Source organism: Eumetopias jubatus, unplaced genomic scaffold (genome assembly GCF_037043125.1).
Source record: "Eumetopias jubatus isolate StellerSeaLion01/CBP00866 unplaced genomic scaffold, mEumJub1_p1.0 scaffold_8, whole genome shotgun sequence".
Lineage (NCBI taxonomy): Eukaryota > Metazoa > Chordata > Mammalia > Carnivora > Otariidae > Eumetopias > Eumetopias jubatus.
Genome location: NW_028274814.1, coordinates 46,534,800 through 46,560,950, shown reverse-complemented (window position 1 = coordinate 46,560,950; position 26,151 = coordinate 46,534,800). Strand labels below are relative to the sequence as shown.

General features: G+C 37.8%; 1 protein-coding gene across 1 annotated transcript in view; it reads right to left on the bottom strand.

Moving 5' to 3' along the window:
- KLRG1 (killer cell lectin like receptor G1) overlaps positions 1–6,967 on the bottom strand; it is a 29,381-nt gene extending 22,414 nt beyond the window's left edge. Inside the window, exon 1 of the mRNA XM_028119663.2 lies at positions 6,799–6,967. Coding sequence (XP_027975464.1) covers positions 6,799–6,886 — 88 coding nt within the window. The 5' untranslated portion in view covers positions 6,887–6,967. The remainder of the gene's footprint in view (positions 1–6,798) is intronic.
- Positions 6,968–26,151: the final 19,184 nt, after the last annotated feature.

Here is a 26,151-nt window from a genome sequence, read left to right as displayed (position 1 = left end):
GATATCAGGGATTTGCTCTGAAGTCTAGAGTAACAACCCACCTCTCTATCAAGGAACATCCTACATTTATCAAGTTAAGAATACTTTTTTCTTGGGATGCGTGGGTGGCTCAGTCAGTTAAGCGTCTGTCTTGGCTCAGCTCATAATCCCAGGCTCCCGGAATCGGTCCCGCATCAGGCTCCTTGCTCAGTGAGGTGCCTGCTTCTCCCTCTGCCTGCCACTCCCCCTGTTTGTGCTCTCTCTCTCTCTCTGGCAAATAAATAAAATCTTAAAAAAAAAAAAAGAATACTTTTTGTGGGCACTGAATGGCTCAGTCTGTTAAGCAGCCAACTCGATTTCAGCTCAGGTCACGTTCTCAGGGTCTTGGGATCAAGCCCCATGTCAGGCTCCCCGCTCAGCAGGGAGTCTGCCTCAGGATTCTTTCTCTCCCTCTGCCCCTCCCCCCCAAAATAAATCAGTTAATCTTTATTTTTTTCTAAAGTTTTTATTTATTTATTTGAGAGAAAGAGAGAGCGTGAGAGAGTGCATGAGCAGGGAGAGTGGGAGAGGGAGAAGCAGGCTCCTCACTGAGCAAGGAGCCTGATGTGAGACTGGATCCCAGGACCCTGGGATCATGACCTGAGCTGAAGGCAGATGCTTAACGACTGAGCCACCCAGGCGCCCGTGTAATACCTTTTTAACCCAATTTAAAAAATACATATTTTGACTAGAAAAAAATTGATAATGCAATTCTCATTCTCTTCTCCATTTCAAAATCTCCCTCTTATCACCAGTATATCACATCTCTTTCTCTGTGTCTTTTCCCACTTTCTGAATAGCCTCTTCTAACTCACCCTCTAGAGAGTTCTCTTTAAAAAAGACTGCCTTTTCTTTTTCTTGCAGTTGGTGCTTTTATATATACATAAACTTACTAACATATATATAATTTATATATATAAATATTATAGATATAAATATATAAAAATATAAAAATTTATATGTATAAATTTTTCTGGATTTTTAAATATCAATATATATGAAGTCTCCAAAAATGTGTATGTCCTTTTCTGACCTCTCTATATTCAATTCCATTGGTCTATGTGTCTACTCCAGCATCAACAGCAGTGTTTTAACTAAAATAGCTGTATAATGTCCCCCCCCCCACCAAATCTACATTAAAATTTGGGATAGGATTATGTTAAATGTATAAATCAATAGAAGGCCTGTTGGAATATTTGACATCTGAACATATCAAATCTTCTAATTCATGATCACAAATATCTCTCCACTTATTTGTATGCACTATACAAGAATTTTAATTTCTCTATAGAATTTTGGGCAACCTTGGTTATATTTATAACCAGTTTCTTAATATTGTTGATGTTATTTAAATAGTATCTTTTTCTATTTTTTTCCCTGTTTGTTGCTGGGATATGGAAGTGTAATAGTGTTTTATATATCATTTTGTATCTAGTAAACTTACTTAAATCTCTGAATATGATAGAATCTTTTGGATCCCCTATTTATTTGTGACTTCTAAGCCTTTCTTGGTTAGTCTAGCCAGATATTTGTATGTTGCTTTTTGCTGTTGTTGTTGGTTTATTTGGTTTTTTAAGGAACCAACTTTTTCTACTGTTGCATGTCTATTATGTGCGTGTTTTCTGTTTTATTTATTTTATTTTTTTGTGGATGTGTTTTCTTATTATTAATTTCTGCTGTTAACTATATTATTTCCTTCTACTTTCTTTGGATTTTATTTCTCCTTTTTTATACATTAAAAAAGTATTCTATTTTTTAGATGGATATTTGACTCAGTAATTTTTATCCTTTCAGCTAAAAAAAGATTAATTTATTAATTTATTTTAGAAGTTGGGGTAGCAGCAGTGAGAGAGAGAAACTGAAGCAGGTTCCATGCTGAGCATGGAGCCCGACTTGGGGCTCCGTCTAACACCCCCGAGTTTATGACACGAGCCAAAACCAAGAGTCGGATGCTCAACCAACTGCACCACCCAGGTGCTCCATATCCTTTCAGATTTTTTTTTTAATTTATTTTTTAAGAGAGAGAGAGACAGCAAGAGAGGGAACACAAGCAGGGAGCATGGGAGAGGGAGAAGCAGGCTTCCCGCTGAGCAGGGAGCCCGACGTGGGACTCGATCCTTTCAGCTTTTTAATATAAATATTTAAGACTAGAAGTTTCCTAAAAGCACAGTTTTAACTGCACCCTACATATTTGGTATTTAGGATTTTTATCATTCAGTTAAAATGTTCTAAATTTTCTTTCCAACTTCTTCTTTGACCCATAGATTATATTAAATATTAAATGTGTTAGTTTATTCCCTCTTTTTTGCTGTTTTGCTTTGTTGTTCTTTCTAGTTTCTGACTTAAGTACACTGAGGAAAGAAGATATGCCATGTATGATTTCAGTCCTTTGAAATTTGTTTAACTTTTTTTATGGCCCATTATATAGTCAATTTTGCAAATGTTCCCTGTGTGTTTGAAAAAAATTATTTTGCACTCGGTGGATATGATATTCTGTATGTGTCAAAATTTAATTATGCTGTAAAATTTTTGTCTGACTTTTTAATATCAATTATGAGAAAACTTGAAGTCTCCTACAATAATTGCAGAGCTATTCATTTCTCCTTATAGTTCAGTTTTTGTGTCATGCATCTTGAGGTCATGTTTTAGGCAGACACAAAATTATATATGCAAATATAGGTATATATATTTGAATTGTAACTTTTGTCCTTAGAATATGACCCTCTTTCTCCCAAGAAATTCTTCCAGCCTTAAAGTCTATTTTGCATGATAATTAATATAATAATTAAATAATAACTAGCTTCCTTTTAATGTTTGTGCAGTACATTTTTCCATCTTTTACTTTCAACTTGTCTGAATTATGTTAGATCTTTTTCTAGTTGACAGCATATATTAGATTCTTTTTTAAAATTCAATCTGACAATCTTCATCTTTTTACAGGAGCATTTAGTTCCTTTTAGTCCATGTAACAGCTGATATATTTGTGTTTATACCTAATCTTCTATTTTTCCTTTTGTATTATTGATCATTTATTCTTTTCCTACTACTAGTTTAGAAGCTATACATTCTGTTTATATTTTTTAATATAAACTACAACAGACATCCTTAACTGATCAAAGTCCAAATTTAGCCAATACTTTTAACCTTCTCTGGGATATTTTAGGGACCACAGAAACGTTTGCTTGATTTCTTTCTTTCTTTACATTTATGTTATTGTCCTTGTTTACTTTAATTTTTTTTAACCATAGAGATACATTTTTTTGAGACATATTTTTTTAAAGATTTTATTTATTTGAGAGAGAGAGAGCATGAGAAGGGGGGAGGAGCAGAGGGAGAGGGACAGACTCCCCCCTGAGCAGGAAGCCTGATGAGGGGCTTGATCCCAGCACCCTGGGATCATGACCTGAGCCAAAGGCAGGCGCTTAACTGATTGAGCCACCCACATGCCCCTAGAGATTTTTTTTAAAGATATAATATATTTATGTATTTGACAGAGCGAGGGAACACAAGCAGGGGGAGGGGGAGAGGGAGAAGCAGGTTCCTCACTGAGCAAGGAGCCTGATGCAAGACTGGATCCCAGGACCCTGGGATCATGACCTGAGCTGAAAGCAGACGTCCAACTGACTGAGCCACCCAGGCGCCCAAATAAATTAATCTTAAAAAAAAAAAAGAAAGAAATTGTGACTTACAGTTTCACGCTTTAGTGGTGAAAATATTAATTGGTACAACCTCTTTGAAGGACAATTTGGCAATGTCTACAAAAATTGCAAAGGCATTTATCCTTTGATCCAGCAATTTCTCTTTGAGGATTTTTTCCTACAGATACTCACCCATGTGAAAACTGTCATATTTATAAGCCAATTCATGGCAGCAGTATTTTTAGGAGAAAATGTCATAGACCAGTCAAATACATTTGTTATAGCCATAAAGTGAATATGTAACTTCTAACAAAGGATAAAGACATGCTTTTTTTTTTACAGATATGAAGTGATTTTCAAGATATATAGTACAGGGAATAAAAATTAAAAAAAAAAAGAAAAGATATATAGTACAGGGAAAGAAACATTTTGCAGAACAATGTATGCTAGTATCTCTGAAAGTAGACACAAGAATCTGATAATGTTGTTTGCCTCTGGGGAGGGGATATAAGTCACTGAAGAAAAAAAAGGAGGGATACTTTTTCCCTTGTTTTCTTTTGCACCTTCTGTGTTTGGAACCATGTGGGGGTATTACCCATTCAAACTTTAAATAACTACAGTTTAAATAAAAATAAAATAACCTACAGCTCAGAAATGCTTTGTAAACTGTCATTACTGAAAAAACAACGAGTTTAGGTTGATATATTTAAGGATGAAACACTACTTCATATTAACTATGTTACATATAAGAATGCTATTTTCCTTCATTTGGAAAATGGAAATTTTTCTTAACCCACTTTTATTTCAAAATCATAGTGGTCTCATAGTCTGACAATGTAGGAGTTATTTGTAAAGAACAAAAATGTATAAAGTAAGAATTTAAGCACTAGTTTTGACCCTTTATCTGGTAATCTTTAATTAGGAAATTTGGAAATTAATTCTATTTGGGGCCTCACTTTATTACTTAAATTTTAGATAAATTACCCTGTAGACATGTGTGTATATCCATGAAGCATTCTGAACTTCTTTTTTTTAATTGTTGTTGTTAAGCGAGGGAGAGGTAGAAAGAGAATCTTAAGCAGGTTCCATGCCCCCCATAGAGCCCCTGGGAGTTCAATCCCAGAACCCGGAGACCATGACCTGAGCCAAAATCAAGAGTCAAATGCCTAACCGATTGAGCCACCCAGGGCCCCCCACCCCACACTTTTTAAAAATTTATCTTAGCATTCTGAACTTCTTAAAAGAAAGAAATTCATAGTGAGGAGTGCCTGGGTGGCTTAGTTGGTTAAGTGTCCGACTCTTGATTTCAGCTCAGATCATGATCCAAGGGCGTGGGATCAAGCCCCGTGTTGGGCTCTGCGCTCAGCATGAAGTCTGTTTGTCCCTCTCCCTCTGCACCTCCCCCTTCTCACGCTCTCTTTCTCTATCTCTAAAATAAATAAATAAAACCTTTTTAAAAAGAAAACATTTATAGTGAGTGGTACCTTTAAAATGAGAGAGTTCTGCATGATAAATATTTGGACTGATACATTCAAAAACACTAGATTTCTAGTGACATAAGAAAATGTACTTTCGGGACACCTGGGTGGCTCAGTTGGGTAAGCGTCTGCCTTTAGTCAGGGTCCTGGGATGGAGTCCCACATGGGGCTCCTTGTTCAGCAGCGAGCCTGCTTCTCGCTCTGCCTCCTGCTCCCCTGCTTGTGAGCTCTCTCTCTCTGACAAATAAAGAAATAAAATCTTGAAAAAAGGAAAAAAACATACATTTTCACTATAGTAAATATTAAGTGAAATAAATGATTTTAGATGTTATGCGAAATGAAAAAAAGTATCAAAACTTAATTGCATTTGTGTGACCACAATCCAGTTCAAGAAATTAAGCGTTATTTAGAAATATACATATTAAAAGCCTCTTAGTAGACACAGACAGGCAAAAATAGATCAGAATAGTAACAGTAATAACCGCCACGTTGTTGTAAAATTATTAGTGATTTTTGTTTTCCTGTATCTGCTTTCATAGATACCCTATTTTCCATAATAAACATGTAATAATTTTCTAAAGAGATTTTTAATTTAATTTTAAAGCTCCTAGTCTGTTTTCCTATTCCCAAGTAGAGTACCCTGGAAAGCTGGGGTGGAAATGAGCATACTGGCAGCAAACAAGAATGTGCAATGTGTACTGTATATAAATAAAAAACCACTTGCCTAGAAATCAAAATAATTATATTCAAGTTTCAACCTACCACCAGCTGTGTGACCTTGCACTTAAACTCTAGAATGTAGATTCCTTTGACTTAACGTTTCTATTCCTTAGAAATTGGTACAGATATAATCCAAAATTATAAATCCAAGAAATCTATATATAAATGAAAATATCCAATGCCATATAAATTATAGTAATGGAAATAAATCTCAATATCCCAGTATACTGGAATGATGTAGCAAATTATAGCAATGCTTTCAAAGAACAACACTAAAAATTATAATAATAAGACTATGTAGCAAAAAGAGAGAAAGCTGATGAAGCCGTACTAAAGAACATACTTAATGGCAGTGTATTGCCTAAGATATAAAATCAAATATTAATTTTGGCTCTTATACTATGATCTGCCTGTCTCAGAAAGTGTTCGCTCAAGGCTCCACGTAAAAATGTCTTTTTCATCCTCAAATCCCCAAAGAGTCACCGGGAATACTTATTTGTAGTATTCTTAATGCCTTCTTCCTATCCCTGTCACACTCTAGTGCAGTACTGTGGGAGGGGAACCTAAATAATGTGAATCAGTTTCTTTTCTGGCAAACTCTTACTATTACCCATTAGCAAAGTTACTGAGGTCTTTCTCCCAATTTAATAGTCAGAAAAACAGAGGTACTTAGAATTTAAACAGTCTTAGCTTGGGTTTCATAGATGAGACCTTAGCAGTGAACAGTTAGAAAAGACTTTACCTGAGACTTAACTAAGATCAGATCCTTGACCGTATACCAAATTTTCATATCCCAAGTCTGGACTTACAACTGAACCAAATGTATTCCTTCCAACTACCCTCGATTTTTCTGCATCCTCTCCTCCAAACTTATTCTACCTCCCACTCATCCCTTAGTCTATGAGCACTGTGCATGGTTTTGCACACTAACTTGATTAACTCACCTTTTTGCTCTGGTCTGTAGTCATTCTGGGCTTGAGGTTCAGTAGACAACTGTAACGCAGAATAAATATCATTGTCAGTCATCTCCATCTAATATCATTCACATTCAGTTGAGAGAGTAAAATTACGAAAGTGTGAAGAGACACATATCAGTGAGGAAACAGCCCAATGTCTAAACTGCAAGCAGGAAATTTGAAGGTTTTCAAGTTTTTTTTTTTTAAATGGTCCAACATGATAAAAACAGAAGTAATTTTTCAGGAAATGACTCAAAATCTGGAGCTGATTAAGAAATTAATATTCTAAACTGTGATTTTTTTTTTTTTTGCCTCACCACTCTCTCTAGATACTCATGAAATACATACTAGATTGATTCCCACGTCACTAAGTCTATTCAGCAAGGAGAAGTTGCTCTGAAGTCCAGCAACTTCAATTATGGAAACAGGAATAAAAATGACAGTGTTCTTAGCTATGAATTTATCTCAGATTTTATATTTGCTTTGTTTCCTTTAGAGAAAATAGATGCATGCCAAATGGGACCGATTTCATTGTTTCTTGGAGTGTTTGGTTAAGCATATGTGACAAGAGAAATGGACTGTTGGCTGCATGTGCCTGGCATCATGGGGAAAATGAGCTATTTCCCAGATACATGTTTTGTGAATATGCTGTACCCCTCTATTCCCCCAAATGTCTTCCTGATTGTGCTCTAATCTTTACACTTAACTGGGTCAGAAATTCCATTAAATTTTCTCTCCCTGTTCTCTTATTTTTGTATGCAAAGACAACTATAAGGGGAACAAATCAAATAAATACAATCTAAAGGGTGAATAATATATTTCTAATAGATGAAACATTAATAAAAAGTTAAAATAATGAAAACAGAAATGGAATTAAAACTCTACGTAAGTTCAAGACAGGAAAGAGATGAAAAGCAGGGACAGCATACTAATAAAAACTAGTACAGGGCGCCTGGGTGGCTCAGTTGGTTAAGCGACTGCCTGCGGCTCAGGTCATGATCCTGGAGTCCGGGGATCGAGTCCCACTTTGGGCTCCCTGCTCAGCGGGGAGTCTACTTCTCCCTCTGACCCTCTTCCCTCTCGTGCTCTCTATCTCTCATTCTCTCTCTCTCAAATAAATAAATAAAATCTTAAAAAAAAATAAAAATAAAAAATAAACCTCTGTTCATTCTTTAAAAAAAAAAAAAAAAAACTAGTATAGCTCTGGGGCACCTGGCTGGCTCAGTTGGTAGAATGTGCGACTCTTGATCTCAGGGTCACGAGTCTGAGCCCCACATTGGGCACAGAGATTACTTTAAAATAAAGTTTAAAAATTAAAAAAAAAAAAAAACCTAGTATAGTCCTGTTTCCCACCATGACAGAGTGAGACTGGACTTGCTCTTCAGCCAAAGAACTATATACAACAAAACACACAAGGCAACTGTTTTCAGGCAGAGAAGTATAGGCAGCGCTGTGATCCCTGAAAGAACAGAACATGCAAAGGTGAGCACCAGTACCACCCTGGCATTACCCTACCTCTGGGGAATTTCTGGCCCAAAGCAGGAAAATGAATCCTAAACAGAGGAGGCAGAGATGCAAGTTTTGAGCTGTTTACACGCCTGGGGTTTGCAGGGCAGGGTAACTGATGAGAGACTGCAGAGAGAGGTGTCCAAAAAATGATATAGGAATCCACCATGGTCCTTGGCTAAGAGCTAGGCTGCACAGGCAGAGGACAAGCCGCCGCCAGCCCCCCCGTTGAGATGGTCTCCTGCAGGACCCGAGGTGATGCAGTGCTGATCAGCATGAACCGAGGGGAAAAAAACGTAAAGCCTGACAGAACCAGAAAGATCTACCAGTAATTTAGCTGCCTATAAGAACAAGTGTTGATGCCCTTAAAAAGAAGACAACAGAAACAAAATGTGGTCTATACGTAAAATGGGATATTATTCAGTCTTAAAAAGGAAGAAAATTGTGTCACTCTACAACATGGAGGAACCTTGAAGACATTATGATAAATGAAATAAGCCTATCACACACACACACAAAGACAAATACTCTATGATTCCACATATATGAGATATCTAAAGTAGTCAATTCATAGAAACAGAAAACAGAATGGTGATTGCTGGAGCTAGGGTGTGGGAGGAATGGAGAAGTTACTTAATAGTTATAGTTTCAGTGCCACAAGATGAGAAACTTCTGGAGCTCTGTTGTACAACAAGGTGAATATACGTGTAGCAGTCTGCTTAGGCGGCCATAACAAAATACCCTAGACTGGGTAGCTTAAACAACAGAAATTTATTTGCACACAGCTGTGGACACCGGAAGTCCAAGATGAAGCTGCCTGCAGGGTTGGTATCTGCTGAGAACTCCCCCGTTGGGCTGCAGTGTCCTTCTCACCGTGGTCTCCCGTGGCCTTTCCTCGGTGCATGTGTACAGGAAGAGAGCGAGCAAGCAAGCTCTCTGGTGGCTCATCTTATAAGGATACTAATTCTAACAGATCAGAACCCCACCATCATGACCTATTTTAACTTTAATTACTTCCTTAGGTTAGGAGTTAGTTGGACAGTTAGGTAGTCAGAGCCAGGGTCCCCAACAAGAAAATATGGAGTCAGGACAGCTAAAATGAAATAGCACTGACATCCTGTTTTGCAGCTTAGACAGGACCACACTAGCATTCTGCTTTGCAGCCTTTGCAGAAATGACTTCTGCAAAACGTCCGAAAATAAGACAATTAACCACAAAAGCATTTGTCAATATCACGGGCAAGAGGCAATGAAGACCTAAGTCCCCAGATGTCAGCAAAAAAAGACCATCAGCACAGAGACATTAACCTAATAGGTAGACAGATACGTGACCAAAGCCCTAACTGGCACAACTCAGCACACCCTGATTGCTGAAGATAGTTCCGCAAAAGAGCTCACAAAAACCGCTAAACTTAGAAATTCTGGGGGCAACTCCCTCAGGCGCCCCTCCCGCTGCAGGAGCTTTATACTCTTGCTCAACAAACTGCTTTGCTGCCCACCACTCTCCATCTGGTCTACCTCTTTGTTCTTCAAAGCGATGTGACCAAGAACCTGGGCACTAAGGGGACAAAAATCCTGTAACATTTAGAGGCCACATCACAAAATAAAGAATGAAGCCACACTGGAGGTTAAGGTTCCAACAAATGACTTTGGGGACTTTGGGGACAGAAGGGGACACAAATATTAAGTCCATAAAATATGTAACACTGCTGAACTGTACACTTAAAAACAGTCCAGATGGCTGAAGAAGAAGAGGAGGAGGCCGTGATGGCAGCATAAGAACCAGAGCTTCTTGAGGAAATGACTAAATCTAGGATCAGGGCACAGAAAATTCAAGATGAGTCTGGGGCACCTTTTAGTCTTTTAGTGCTAGAAAATGAGGAAGTACTCAAAAACTAAAAAAAAAAGATGAGGGCATGTCGGAAGGACACAGGAACCAAGCTGACAAAGCTCCCAAAGGCTAAAAATGAAACAATTAGAACAACAAAATAAATAATAGTACTCGATTATAACTCAGGAATAAAAAAGAGCTGTGAATTCATACTGACTGATTTTTATCTGCAGGCATTTATAATTGAAATTGTACATATTTATCACTCAGCCATCAAAAAGAATGAAATCTTGCCATTTGCAATGATGTGGATGGAACTGGAGGGTATTATGCTAAGCGAAATAAGTCATATAATTTAACTCATATGTGGAACTTAAGAAACAAAATAGATGAAGGGGAAGGGAAGGAAAAATAAACTAAGAGGAAAACAGGGAGGCAAACCATAAGAAACTCTTAATTATAGGGAACAAGCTGAGGGTGGCCAGAGGGGAGGTCGGTGGGGGGAAGGGGTAACTGGGTGATGGGCATTAAGGAGGGTACTTGATGTAATGAGCACTGGGTATTGATGAATCACTGAATTCTACCTCTGAAACTAATAATACACTATATGTTAATTAAATTGAAAAAATATATATATTTAAAGCATATAATGTGCAACTTTTGATATAAGAACACATTGTGAAATGATTACCACAAACTAACATATTCAATACTTCTAACAGTTACCATTTGTGTGTGTGGTTGTGTGTTGAGAACACTTGAAATCTACTCTTTTTAAGATTTTATTTATTTATTAGAGAGAGAGAGAGAGAGAGAGCACGTGCGGGGAAGCGGTAGTCAGAGGGAGAGGGAGAAGCCCGCTCTCCACTGAACAGGGAGCCCAACGCGGAGCTCGATCCCAGGACCCTGGGATCATGACCTGAGCTGAAGGCAGACACTTAATGACTGAGCCACCCAGGCACCCTGAAATCTACTCTAACAAATTTCACGTATACATTTATTTTTTTTAAGTAGGCTCCTATACCCAACATGGGGCTTGAACTCACAACCCCAAGATCAAGAGTCACACACTCTGAGCCAGCCAGGCACCCCTCAAGTAAATATTATTTTTAATAGCTTTACTGAGGTCCAATTAACACATATGCATGCATCAATGAAACCATCACCACAATCAAGAAAATAAACACATGTCACGCCCGAAAGTTTACTTATGTACTCTGTACTACTGCCCTTCTGCCCCTCCTTTCTCTAGGCATCCACTGATCTGCCTTTTATCATCGTAGATTAGTTTGTATCTTTCCCAAGTTTGGTTTTTTTTTTTAAGATTTTATTTAGTTATTTGACAGGGAGAGCGAGCGCACAAGCAGGGGGAATGGCAGGCCGTGGGAGAAGGAGAAGCAGGCTTCCCGCTGAGCAGGCAACCCAATGTGGGGCTTGATCCCAGGACCCTGGGATCATGACCTGACCCAAAGGCAGACGATTAACTGACTAAGCCACCCAGGCGCCCCCCAAGTTTTTCATAAAAGGAGACTCATCCATGTTGAAGTAACAGTAATGCATTCCTTTTTCTTGCTGAATATATTCCACTCTATGAATAGACCAGTTTGTTTATCCATTCTCTTGTTAATACATTATTATTTAAACTATAGTCACCATGCTGCATGTACATTAGGTCTCCAAAGCTTAATCATCTTATAACTGAAAATTTGTACCCTTTGATCAATATCTCCCTCTCCCCCACCCACTAGCCTCTGGTAATGACCTTTCTACTCTGCTACTTTGAGTTCAACACTTTTTTTTTTTTTTAGATTCCACAGTGAGATCATGTGAAATTTGTCTTTCTGGTCTGGTTTATTTTACATAGATAATGTCCTCCAGTTTCATCTATGTTGTTGCAAATAGCAGGATTTCTTTCTTCTTTAAAGGCTGAATAATTTTCCATTATATATATATTCTCATATATACGGTGTGTATAAATATATTTTCTTTATCCACAGACACTAAAGTCGTTTCTGTATTATGATTACTATGAATAATGCTGCAATGAACATAGCAGTGTGGATATCTCTTCGAAAGAGTGATTTTATTTCCTTTGGCTATATAATCAGAAGTGGGATTGCTGGATCATACATTAGTTCCATTTTCAATGTTTTGAGGGGACCCCATACTGTTTTCTGTAGTGGCTATACTAATTCACATCCCGATTCATTTTGTTTCCTTTGCTCTGCAAAAACTACATCATCTCAGGTAGTCCCCCTTGTTTATTTTTGCTTTTTTGTTTCTTGTTTTTTGTGGGTGGGGGGTTGGTTTGTTGTTATTTTTTTTTAATATTTTATTTATTTATTTGACAGAGAGACACAGCAAGAGAGGGAACCCAAGCAGGGGGAGTGGGAGAGGGAGCAGCAGCTTCCCGTGGAGCAGGGAGCCCAATGTGGGGCTGGATCCCAGGACCCTGGATCATGACCTGAGCCGAAGGCAGACTCTTAACGACTGAGCCACCCAGGCGCCCCTATTGTTGTTTTTTAAATAGGCTCCATGCCCAGCGTGGAGCCCAACACAGGGCTTGAACTCATGACCCAGACATGAGGACTGGAGATCAGGACCTGAGATCAAGAGTCACTTAATTAACTGAGCTGCCCAGGCACCCCTATTGTTGCAGGGTTTCAGAATTCTTGTCTCACAGAGTCAAAGAATGAATCTCAAGGACAAAAGGGTGAAGTGAAAATTTATTAAGTGAAGGTGAGAATAGAAAGGAAAGAAAAGAGCTCTCTGGAGTGAGAGGGGTATCCAATGGGTGCCACTGAGGGCTTTGTGGATTTGTGAATATCATGTCTATATTTGGAACAAACATGGTAGACCTGTAACTATCATGAGAACAAACAAGGTGTTCTTATAAGTGTCATGTCTATTTCTCCCCATCTGGGATTTCTGTGAGCCTGGTTATATCCACCCCACACACACAATGACCCTAGTCATGTGGCCCCCTACTTAGCCTCACCTGTCCCTTACTATTTTTGCCTTTGTTACCTGTGCTTTTAGTGTACATTCCAAAAAATTACTGTCAAGACCAAGTCAAGGAGCTTTTCCCCTATGTTTTCTACCAGGAGTTTTACAGTTTCAGGTCTTAGTTTTAAGTCTTTAATTTATTCCAGTTTTTTTTATATATGCTGTAAAAAAAGGGGGGGTCCAATGTCATTCTTTCACATGTGGACATATAGTTTTCCCAACATCATTTATTTAAGAGACTATACTTCCCCAGTTGTATGTTCTTTTTTTTTTTAAAGATTTTATTTATTTATTTGAGAGAGCAAGAAAGAGAGAGAGCACATGAGAGAGGGGAGGGTCAGAGGGAGAAGCAGACTCCCCACTGAGCAGGGAGCCCAATGCGGGACTCGATCCCAGGACTCCAGGATCATGACCTGAGCTGAAAGCAGCTGCCCAACCAACTGAGCCACCCAGGCACCTAGCCAATTGCACATTCTTGATGCCTTTGTCAGAAATTAGTTGAGTATATATATGTGGGTGATAGAACTGTTCTTCCTACCCTTTTTGTGTGGTTATGCTCAAGTTTTTCTGCCCCACTGTGTTGCTGATTCTTCTTAAGTAGACTCCTGAGATCTTTCAGAGCTATTCTCATTAGGAGATAGCTAATTATTATTCTTTGTGGGGGGATAGAAGCTGGGGTCTCCTACTCTACATCATGGTGCTGCCACTCCTCTGAATCCATATTAATTAAATATATGCTTGAATAAATAAATAAATGAGAGAGATGTTATAAATCTTTCATACAGAGATTCCAAATAATATATGCAGGCACTCCCCCATCATGATATTCAATTTAATTCTCCTCCCCTTGAGTGTTGGCAAGACTTAGTGACTCACTTCGAAAGAATAACATATGGTTAGTGGAAAACTGTAACTTTATAGTAGAGAAATCTAGCAAACACAACCTTTAACATGTAAACAGGGTTAATCATGTAAATCACCAGTAATAAGTCTTGTTAATATCACATACCTCCAATATAATGCAATAAGAAAGATACCTAATTACTATGGTATATTTTATACAAAACCCATAATCTTAGTCTAAAGATTAAAATTAAAAAATCAGGTAACTATAAATTGAGAAGCATTCTACTAAATATCTGACCAGTACTCTTTAACTATATCAAGGTTATGAAAAATAAGGAAATACTGAGGAACTACCACAGACCAGAGAAGATTAAGGAAATATAAATGCAAGGTGGTATCCTGGATTAGATCCTGGAACATAAAAAGAACATTAGTGAAAACCTGGTGAAATTCAAAGAAAACTTGCAGTTAGTTAATAATAGTAGAGCAGTTATTAATTCTTAGTTTTGATTAAGTGAATACTTTATATGTTAACATTAGGAGAAATGGGGTGAAGGGTATGAAAAAATGCTACGTAGTACCTTTGAAACTCTTCTATAAGTCTGACATTATTTCCAAATAAAAATTTTATTTAAAAAAGGCAACATAATGCAGACTCCCTATAAGGTAATATATTTATTGTCCAGCATACAATAAAAAAGTATTACAATGCAAAGAAATAAGAAAATGTGGGCCACAGCCCAGAGAAAAGTAAGTAAGTAGAAAAGAAACTTAAGATGACATAGATGTTGGAATCAGCAAACAAGGACTTTAATAGCTATACAAATATGCTCAAAGACAAGAGGAAAAAATGGCCATAATGAATAAGAAGCTGAAGAACCACAGCAGGGAAACAGAAACTATAAAAAAGAACCAAGTAAAATTCTTAATCAGAAAAGAATAATATCCATAATTCTAAAAACCTAAAAATTTTTTAAAATTTTAAAAATAAAAAGCCCAACTGAATGGGATTAACAGCAAACTGGAGAGGACAGAAAAAAGGTCAATGGAATGTGAAGGTAGATTGCTAGAAATTATCCAATATAAAGAACAGAAAAAATAAAATAAGAGCCTCAGCGATCTGTAGGACAATATCAAGTGCTTAAAAGTGAAGCCCCAGGGGCGCCTGGGTGGCTCAGTCATTAAGCGTATGCCTTCGGCTCAGGTCATGACCCCAGGGTCTTTGGATCAAGTCCCACACCCGGCTCCCTGCTCGGCAGGAAGCCTGCTTCTCCCTCTCCCACTCCCCCTGCCTGTGTTCCTGCTCTCGCTCTCTCTCTGTCAAATAAATAAACAAAATCTAAAAAAAAAAAAAAAAGTGAAGCCCCGGAAATGCAGGAGAAAAATAATGGAGCAGGAAAATAATTTGAAGAATTAATGATAAAATACTTCCCAAATTTAATGTAAAATGTACAGATATGAGATATTCAATGAACCCCATTCAGGATAAATATATGGAAAATCACACCTAAGAACACCATAACAAAACTGCTTGAAAACCAGATAAACAGAAAATATTGCAAGCAGCCAGAGAAAAACAACATATTAACAGAGGGGAACAATGACATGAATGATTGCCAAATTCTCATCAGAAACCAAGAAGGAGGGCGCCTGGGTGGCTCAGTTGGTTGAGCAACTGCCTTCAGCTCAGGTCATGATCCTGGAGTCCCGCGGTCGAGTCCTGCACCAGATTCCCGACAACATGGATGGACCTTGAAAGCATTATGCCAAGGGAAATAAGTCGGAGAAAAACAAATGCTGTATGACCTCATTTATATGTAGAATCTAAAAAAACCAAACTCATACTAACAGAGAGAACGGCAGTTGCCAGGGGCTGAGGGGTGGGACAAATGAAGAGACATAGGTCAAAAGGTATAAACTTCGAGTTATAAGCTGAGTAAGTTCTGGGGATGTAATGTACCACATAGTGATTACATGGTAACAATGCTATATTGTATACTTGAAATTTCCTAAGAATAAATGTTAAACATTCTTATCACACAAAAAAAGGTAATTATGTGAGGTGTTAGATGTAGTAACTGAATTTATGTGGTAATCATTTCACAATATATACATATATCAAATCATCACACTGTACACCTTAAATTTACACAATGTTATATGTCAATTGTATCTCAATAAATCTGGGGTGTGGGGTGAATGATACTACCAATCCACAATTCTACATCCAGCAAACACATCCACCAAAAATAAAGAGGAAGAAAAAAAAACACTTTTATTTAAAGAAAACATAGACTTGTCATTAGCAGTCCAGCACTCTACAAAATGCTAAAAGCAGCTTTTCATACTGAAAAGAAATGTCACAAGATGAAAACTTAGACCTACAAGACTGAAGAACAGAAATTTTAAATACATAGCAACATATAAAAGATTGTGTTTTTCTTAATTTATTTAAAAAAAAAGAACAAAGGAAAATAAAACACACAAGACAAACTATAAACAAATAGCAAAATGACAGACCTAGAGTCAACCATATCAATAACTGAATTCATCAAAAATGGACTGAACACATCAAAAAATGGCAGGGACTGTAACACTAGGGAAAAAAAGCAAAAAATCAACAATATGCTGTGTATAACACATGCACTGCAGACATGATGACACAAACAGATTAAAAGAAAGTACAGAAAAAGATACATGCAAACAGTAACCAAAGAAACCTGAAGTGGTATATTAGTTTCTTATTATTGCTATAACAAATACCATAAACACAGTGGCTTAAAACAACGTACATTTATTCTTTCACAGTTCTGGGTGTCAAAAATTTAAAATGAAGATGTTAGAAGACTGCTTTCCTCTGGAAGCTTTAGAGAAGAATGCATTTCCTTTATCTGTCCTGCTTCTTTAAAAAAAAAAAAAGATTATTTATTTATTTATTTATTTAAGAGAGAGAGTGAGTAGGGGGAGGAGCAAAGGGAGAGGGAAGGAGAGAATCTCAAGGAGACTCTGCTGATCACAGAGCCCGATGTGGGCTGAGATCATGACCTGAGCCAAATAGAAGGCTTAACTGACTGAGCCACCGGAGTGCCCCAATTCTTCTGGCTTCCATAAGCTGCCTGAATTCCTTGGCTTGCAGCCCCTTCCTCCATTTCAAAGTGCATCATTGTTTCCATCATATCTCTTTTTTCTAACTTTTACTCTACTGCCTCATTGTGATTATACTGGATCTACGGGGATAATTCAACATAATTTCCATTGCAAGACTCTTAATTTAATCATATCTACAAAGTTTCTTTTGCTGTGTAAGGAAATATATTCACAGGTTCCAGGAATTAGGACATAGACATCTTTGGAGGTGGGAGTGGGGGACATTTTTTAGCCTACCACAAGTAGTTCTATTAATATACGACAAAACTGACAAGTATAAGAGGTACATTTCATAGTTATATGAATCACAGCATCAAGTACACGTAACGACTGCAAATGAGTATGCACCTAATGATACAACTTCAAAACATATGAAGCAAAACCTCACTGAATTAAAAAAAGAAATAAATCCATAATCATAGTTGAAAATTTAAACACCCCTTTCTCAATAACTGATAAAACAGACAAAAAAAAAAATCAGTAATGACACCAAACAACTACAGAATACACATACTTTTCAAGTGTAAATGGAATATTTACCAAGTAAATTACATATTGGATAACAATACAAGCTTTAATAAATTTCAGTATGTTATAATGTTACAATCTACTCTGCTCGTAGAACAGAGTAGAATCAATAACAAGAAAAAATCTAGAAAGTTCCTAAATATTTAAAAATTTTTAAAACACACTTATAATCATCAGAGAAATACAAATCAAAACACAATGAGATATTACTTCACACCTGTTAGAATGGCTCCTTCTAAAAATAGCCCCGGGGCACCTGGGTACTTCAGCTCAAGTCATGATCTCAGAGTCCTAGGATCAAGCCCCACATCAGGCTCCCTGCTCAGCAGGCAGTCTGCTTATCCCTCTCCCTCTGCCTCTCTCTTTCTCTCTCAAATAAATAAAATCTTTTTTTAAAAAGCCAAAAAACAAGAAATAACAGTGTTTATTAGAGTACTGGAAAGGATGGGAGGAAAAGGGAACCCTGTGTACTATTGGTGGGAGTGAAACTGGTGCAGCCATTATGGAAAACAGTATGAAGGCACCTTAAAATATAGAACTAACATATGATCCAACAATTCCACTCCTGGGTATGCAGCTGAAGAAAACAAAATCATTATCATTTCTATCTTTTATATCAAAATATATCTGCACTCTCATGTTCACTGCAGCATTATATATATATTTTTAAAGATTTTATTTATTTATTTGACACAGAAAGAGACAGCAAGAGAGGGAACACAAGCAGGGGGAGTGGGAGAGGGAGAAGCAGGCTCCCCGCTGAGCAGGGAACCCGATGCGGGGCTCGATCCCAGGACCCTGGGATCATGACCTGAGCTGAAGGCAGACGCCTAACAACTGAACCACCCAGGCGCCCCTCACTGCAGCATTATTCACAACAGCCAACACATGGAAACAAACTAAGTATCTGCTGATAGATGAATGAATAAAGAAAATGTGGCATATATACATAATAGAATATTATTTAGCCATAAAAAAAGAAAATCTGGTCATTTGTGACAACATCTTGCATCTATTCTTGAGGGAACTGTTAAGTGAAATAAGTCAGAGAAAAACAAATACTGTATGATCTCATTTGTAAGTGGGATCTAAAAAACAAAAACAAAACAAAATCCTGAACTCATAGATAGGGAAGAAATTGGTGGTTGCCAGATGTAGGGGGTGAGAGTGAAGTTAAAAGGTACAAACTTCCAATTACAAGATGAATAAGTCATAGGGATGTCATGGACAGCATGGTGACTGTAGTTAACACTACTGTATTATATATTTGAAACCTGCCAAGAGAGTAGATCTTAAAAGTTCTCACTACAAGAAAAAAATTGGTAACTGCAGTGATGGATGCTGACCAAACTTAACTGTGGTAATCATTCTGAAATGTATGCATATATCAAATCATTACATGTACACTCAAAACTAAAACTTCTATGTCAATTATAGCTCAATTAAAAAAAAAGCGGGGTGCCTGGGTGGCTCAGTTGGTTAAGCGACTGCCTTCGGCTCGGGTCATGATCCTGGAGTCCCGGGATCGGGTCCCGCATCAGACTCCCTGCTGAGCAGGGAGTCTGCTTCTCCCTCTGACCCTCCCCCTTCTCATGTACTCTCCCTCTCTCATTCTCTCTCTCAAATAAATAAATAAATAAAATATTTAAAAAAAAAAGCGTTAGGGGCACCTGGGTGGCTCAGTCAATTAAGCATCTGCCTTCAGCTCAGGTCATGATCACAGGGTCCTGGGATCAAGCCCTGCATCAACTCTCCCTCTCCCCACCACTCCCCCTGCTTGCGCTCTCTCTCTCTCTCTGTGTCAAACAAATAAATAAAATCTTAAAAAAAAAAAAAGCGTTAGAGAGGTGAGAGGTGTTAAAAACCCACGGGACTAACCTGAGATTTTTTTCATTGATGTAATAATAAAGATAATTACAAAGAGGCAGAAAAAAACAAAAAAAAATAATTCTGTTAGAATAATTAACATGACTTTCTGTATACCGAAAACACACACACACATTCTAAATAATCCATGGGTCAAAGAAGAAATAATACACAAAATTAGAAATTATTTAAAAAACTAAGTAATTATGAAAATTTGTAGACCAGTAGCTTAAAGAGAATGTTAGAGCTTTAAGTGAATACAAAAGAAGAAAGATTTTAAATAATCTGTTTCTAATTTAAGAAGATACAAAAAGAACAAATTAAAAACCAAAGCAAGCAGAAGGTCAGAAATTTTAAATTCTAAATCAATAAAATTTAAAAAACTAACCACACGCAACAGAAAAATTAACAAATTTTTATTATTATATAACATATATGCTTATATATGTTATATAATATATAATATAAATTAACAAAATAAAAATAAAAATTTGGTTATTTGATAAGATTATTGACTGATAAACTTGTAACAAAACTTACCAAGAAACAAAGAGAGAAGGCAAATTATGAATATCAAGAATGAAGCGAGTACATTACTACAGATTTTAAAGACATAAAAAGGATAATAAGGGAATATTGTATCTGTATGCCAATAAATTTAACAATTTAGATAAAATAGAAAAATTCTTTGACAAACACTGGGTATTATTTAAGACTGATGAATCACTAACCTCTACCTCTGAAACCAGTAATACATTATATGTTAATTGAATTTAAAAAAAGAAGTCTGTAGGGAATATAAACAGATAACTCAATAGATTTTATATAGGATAATGTCTCATAATGATAATTAATATTAGCAAATGAAAATGTATTTGACTTTTAATTTTTTGTATTTATAAAGAGTCCAAATAAATGAAATGTATAGATAATTCCCCCCCAAAAAAGAAAAATACAATTTACCACTGACACAAGAAGAAACAAATTTTTGAATGGCTCTACTAAAGAAACTGAATTTCTTAATACAAACCTCCTCATTAAGAAAGCTTCATGCTCAGATGACTTCAATAGCATATTCTATCAAACTTCAAGGAATAAATAACACAATTCCTTCAGAAAATAGAAAATGAAAATATACTCTCCAACGTTTTTTAGGCAGCTATCATGACTCTGATACAAAACTGACAAAGAACTACAAGAAAAAAAAAAATTAGGGATGCCTGAGTGGCTCAGTGGGTTAAGGGGCTGCCTTCGGCTCAGGTCATGATCCCAGCGTCCTGGGATTGAGTCCTATGTAGGGGCTCCTTGCTCAGCGGGGAGCCTGCTTCTCCCTCTGCCTGCAGCTCCCCCTGCTTGTGCTCTCCCGTGCTCTCTCTCTCTCCCTGACAAATAAATAAATAAATTTTTTTTAAAAAAAGAAAAAAAAATTAGACTCCAACATTAATGAATATAGACGTCAAGATCTTTGAAAAAAATCAGCAAATCAAAATCAGAAAAACATGAGACAATTCATCATTACAAAGTGTGGTTTATCCCAGGAACAAAGCAAGGATGTCTAATTTTATCATTTCTATGCAACACTGTAATGAAAATACTAGACAGGACTAGAAAGGGACATGAGGAAATATTCTTGGGTGATGAAAATGTACTAAAACTTGATTACAGGGTGGTTACAGTTATGATGCACTGTTAAGATTCACTGAATTGTATACTGAAGGGTCACGTATTTCAATATTTATAAATTTTACCTCACCAACAAAAAAAATGAAACTTTAAACAAATACTGAACTCTCATTAGTAGGCTTGCTTTACACAATGGTATGGTTTATCAGTTATAAAACTACTTCCTGTCTTTTCTTATGTGTGAACAAATGTAGAAATATATTGAGTATAATGGGATCCTGGTTTCTCACTCTTGAAAAAATATATAGATTTCCTAACTGCTGAGAGGCACTAAAGCACTGACCCAAAAGTAGCAACAAACACCCCTTGTCATCAGACCTTGGTTTCTCAACACCACTCTTTCACTAAAAAGAACAAGCTCCCTTGGAGAAATGACTGATTCTAGGGTAATTAAAATACAAGATAAACATGGAACATAGTAAAGAATTTGCTCAAAAAATGATGGGGACATGTCAAAATGACAAAGGCAGGCTCCCACTGGCAGTTCAACATCAACCCACAGCCTCCAGCAATTTATCTGTTACATCAGTGGGCTGCCTGTTCCTGTGGCAGGAACTACACCTTCTCTTCACAGGTCTGAATCTCTACCTTGTGGCTGGGGAAGTGAGCACTTCCTTCAAGTTTCTAAGATACCTCCTTGCTAACTCTTCTTCAGCCCAGAGGTGGTAGCTGCATTTTGTAGTTATTATTTCTGCGTAACTTCTGTATAACCTAGAGTCCTTGTTTACCCCCTCTTAGTACTTATTTTTTACTAGAAAACAAGTCTATATTAAAATTTTCCTTAAAATCACTGGTGTGGTATCTGTCTTCTAATTGGATGCTGACTGATATAAGGGCACATCACTTCTCTTTTCTCTATCAAAATACCTAAATATAATCATGAGGAAATATCAGACAAACCCAAAATGAGAGACATTCTACAAATTAAGTGACCTGTACTTTTCAAAATTTCAAGGACAAACAAGATAAAGAAAAATGACAACTGCAATGTGTGACTCCTGCTTGGCTTCTGTGGTTGGGGAATGGGAAATAATTATAAAGCATATTTACTGGGACGATTAATGAAATCTGAATATGGGCCATGGATTAGGTAATAATATTCTACCAATGTTACAGTTTCTAATTGTGATGATTATACTGTGGTAAGGTAAGAGAATGTCTTTATTCTTGGGAAATACAAATATACTTAACAGTAATGGGCAACTTTCAAATTGTTCAAAATAAACTAGTGCGTGCGTGTGTGTGTGTGTGTGTGTGTGTGTGTGTGTACGTACAGGAAGAGGGGAGACTAATAAAGTAAATGGGGCAACTCGTAAACCACTGGCAAATCCAGGTAAAGTGAATACAAGAGTTCTTTTTACTATTCTTACATCTATTCTAAAAATGTTAAATTATATTAAAATTGAAAATTACCAAAAACAAAAAATATATTTAGTCCTTGAAATATGTTAAACATCTTAAAAGGAAAGCATCAATAAAAATTCAAAACTGAAATCGGGTTCAAGATAGCAAACTGAATACATGCATAACAGGATTAAGAAACTACCAAACAAATTTCAAAAGATCCCTGAGCAAATCAGAAATTGTAAACAGGTAGGATTTGATAGTGAAACCAGAGCAAAACCTGTAACACAAAACTCATACAGAAGGAAGCTGCTGAGAGGTTTAAAAAGCCATTCCCAACCAAGCTCCCAGCTCAGAGTTAACGAAGAAAGCAGATCCGGGAAAATTATCAAAGCAATGAACTGAAGGAAGAGTTCAGGATACAGTAGTCTGCCCTACCCAGTTTCACCTTCTGGAATTTCAGTTACTCAAGGTCAACCACATTCTGGAAGCAGATGATCCTCTTCCTGACTTATCTGTCAATAGCAACCTAATGTTAAGTCACAATACCTATGTCATTCACCTCACTTCGTTTCATCATGTGGGCATATCATCCCACACCATCACAAGAAGAAGGGTGAGTACAGCACAGTTAAGATATTTTGACAGCGACCATATTCACATGTTGTTATAATTGTTCTATTTTATTATTATTGTTGTTAATCTCTCACTGTGCCTCACTTATAAATTAAGGTTTATCATAGGTTATGTATAAGAAAAATATATAGTATATATAGAGTTCGGTACTGTTCATGGTTTCTCGGGGTCTTGGACTATATCCCCATGGACAAAAGCAGGGGGGACTAGATCTTTCAAGCACCTTCCCCTCCTCTGCTTATACTAAACAGGAGGGATCCTCAGCATTTGATTTTAGAACAAAAGTCACAGAACTGCTTTCTAAACAAAGTGAGCAACTGTATTTGTGGAAGGGGGTGTAGGTGTGGGTACAATGTGGAGGGTGTCCTTATTAATGATATGGCTAGAGAGATGCAGAGCAGAAAGGCAAAAAAACCCTGCTAATTTCAGTTTTTGTCCCTGGCACATATAGTTTCCACAATGGGCACTAAAGGCTGAAAAGCAGGGAAGTAACCCAGGTTATTTGTAAGTGGATGGAAAGGGAAGTCTCTCCCTCCTTCTCACTCCTACTACATAAGACAAGTTATTTATTCATCCTGCTCAACTGCATTGCTGGACCTTTCACCACTTCCAACATGCACCCTACCTTCCCTCCAGCCCAATGCTACTCTAGGCAATGACCAAGAAGCAATATTTCTGAAGTTAAAATTTGAATTCACCAACAAATGAACATCAATTCTAGAATGAAAGCTCATTGTAAAAGGGATTTTTGTCTTTTTTTCCTCTGATGCATCCCCCAAAATCTGCAACAGTGTAATTGTTCAGTAAATATTTGTTGAATGAATTGATAAAAGTAATTCAATAGAAATAACTTAAATACCTGACTCTAATGGAATTGCTTAAGCAGCAATCCATACATCTAAATATTATGCAAACATTAAAAAGTTTATTTGTAAAGTTAGTGATAATGGAGAAATATCTGATGACATGAAATGTTTTTTAAAAGATAATGGATAGGGGCACCTGTGTGGCTCAGTCAGTTGGGTGTCTGCCTTCGCTGGGGTCATGATCTCAGGGTCTTGGGATCCAGCCCCACATGGGGCTCTCGGAGCCTGCTTCTCCCTCTCCCTCTGTGCTCTCTCTCTCTCTCAAATAAATAAATAAAATCTTAAAAAAAAAAGGAAATGGATAACATATTCCTGAAGGAAATACACAACCTCTTGGTGGGTTTTTGGATTTTTGTTTTGCGTTCTCTGTATTTCCTGATAATTACAAATTATTATTATTAGAAAGAAACTGATTACAAATTATTATTATTAGAAAGAAACTCATCTTTTAATTTTTTTTTTCTTGAGAACACATTCAAACTCAACCCAGGCATGATAACTACCTTGGCTGAACTGAATGTACCAATTAATAAACAAATGCAGGATCCTATACAGTAAGCATCAAGTATTGCTTGAGAGTTTGGACTCAGAAGACTACATGCTTATGTAACTTACACCTAAGTTAGGGAACTTGAATACTGACAACGAAACTTAATAGCTGTGGGACCCAGAGTAAGTGACTTAGCCACCATCAGCTTTAAAATTCAAGGTTAGTGTCAAGATTAAATGAATCAATACTCGTTTTTTTTTAAGATTTTATTTATTTATTTGACAGAGTTGGTGAGAGCAGGAACACAAGCAGGGGGAGTGGGAGAGGGAGAAGCAGGGCTCCCATGGAGCAGGGAGCCCGATGCGGGGCTCGATCCCAGGACCCTGGGATCACGACCTGAGCCAAAGGCAGACACCATGACTAAGCCACCCAGGTGCCCCGAATCAATACTCATTTAAAGCACTTAAAACAGTGCCGGCACCACAGAACTATGCACGTATTAGCTTCTGTTATTACTGGACTCAAAACATTGTACTAGCTCTTTTGAGAGGACAAATCAAAATACGGTCCCTACCGTGAAGAGAGGGGGGACACACACAAAAGCAACGTAGGAGTCAAAGCAGAATGAAATCGGGCTAAAACCAGGTAGAGGCAACAAGCGGGCAGTTAGAGAAGAGTTAATCCAGAAAGTCACAGGAGCAAAACTGAACCAAGTTCCAGAAACGCGCAGGACTTCACCAAGCAACGAATAAGACTGACCTGAGGGAAACCGCAAAGGATCTTGGCAAAGGCAGAAAAACTAAAAGTGAATAGCTCTTTCCCCAGGACACCAGAAATGCCGACAGGATGGAATGAACAGAATTGGTTACAGAGTGCTCATCACGCAAAATGCCACGAAACCTCTGGTGAACAGAGCTGGTTGCAGTGTTTTACCCAAAATGACCGGGATGACAAGGGTAACGAAAACAGTATCGGTAACAACAGACCCCAAGATACTAAACTGTAGAAAGGAAATAACAAAGGTGTCGTTAAGAAAGCTCGGACTACCGCGACCCAATCGCTGTCCACTATCCCCTGGGTGCCGCGGACCCTGGAGACAACGTGACTCGGGGCCGGCAGACGGCGAAACAGCGCCTCTCGCAGGCGGCAAACGAGCTGGGGAAGTACGGAGAGGAAGAGACCTGGGGTGAGAACTACAGCTCCCACTGAGGCCTGGCCCAAGGCTCCCTTTCCACATTTCCGCTTCCGCCGCCCGCCCTCGCGCACCGCCTTCAGGGGGACCTACCGGGGAGCGGGGCTGGCGCGTGATTGCGCGTGACCCTGCGTGACCGCGCGTGACTCTTCGAGAGGAGAAGCTCGGAGGCGGGACTCTGGGACTCCATTGGTTGAAAAGGCGACCCGAAAAGGTGGAACTCAACTTGAAAATGTCGATAGTGATTGGAGTTAATAGGACGGGGGCGGAGCTACATGGCCAGGACCCTGGCCAATCAGCGTCTGGGATCGGCCAGGAGACCGGGAAGGAGAAAGGGGCGAAATGGTTTTATGGTCACATGCCGCGGGGTCTAGTGGGAGGAGCAGTTGCTCAGAGGACGC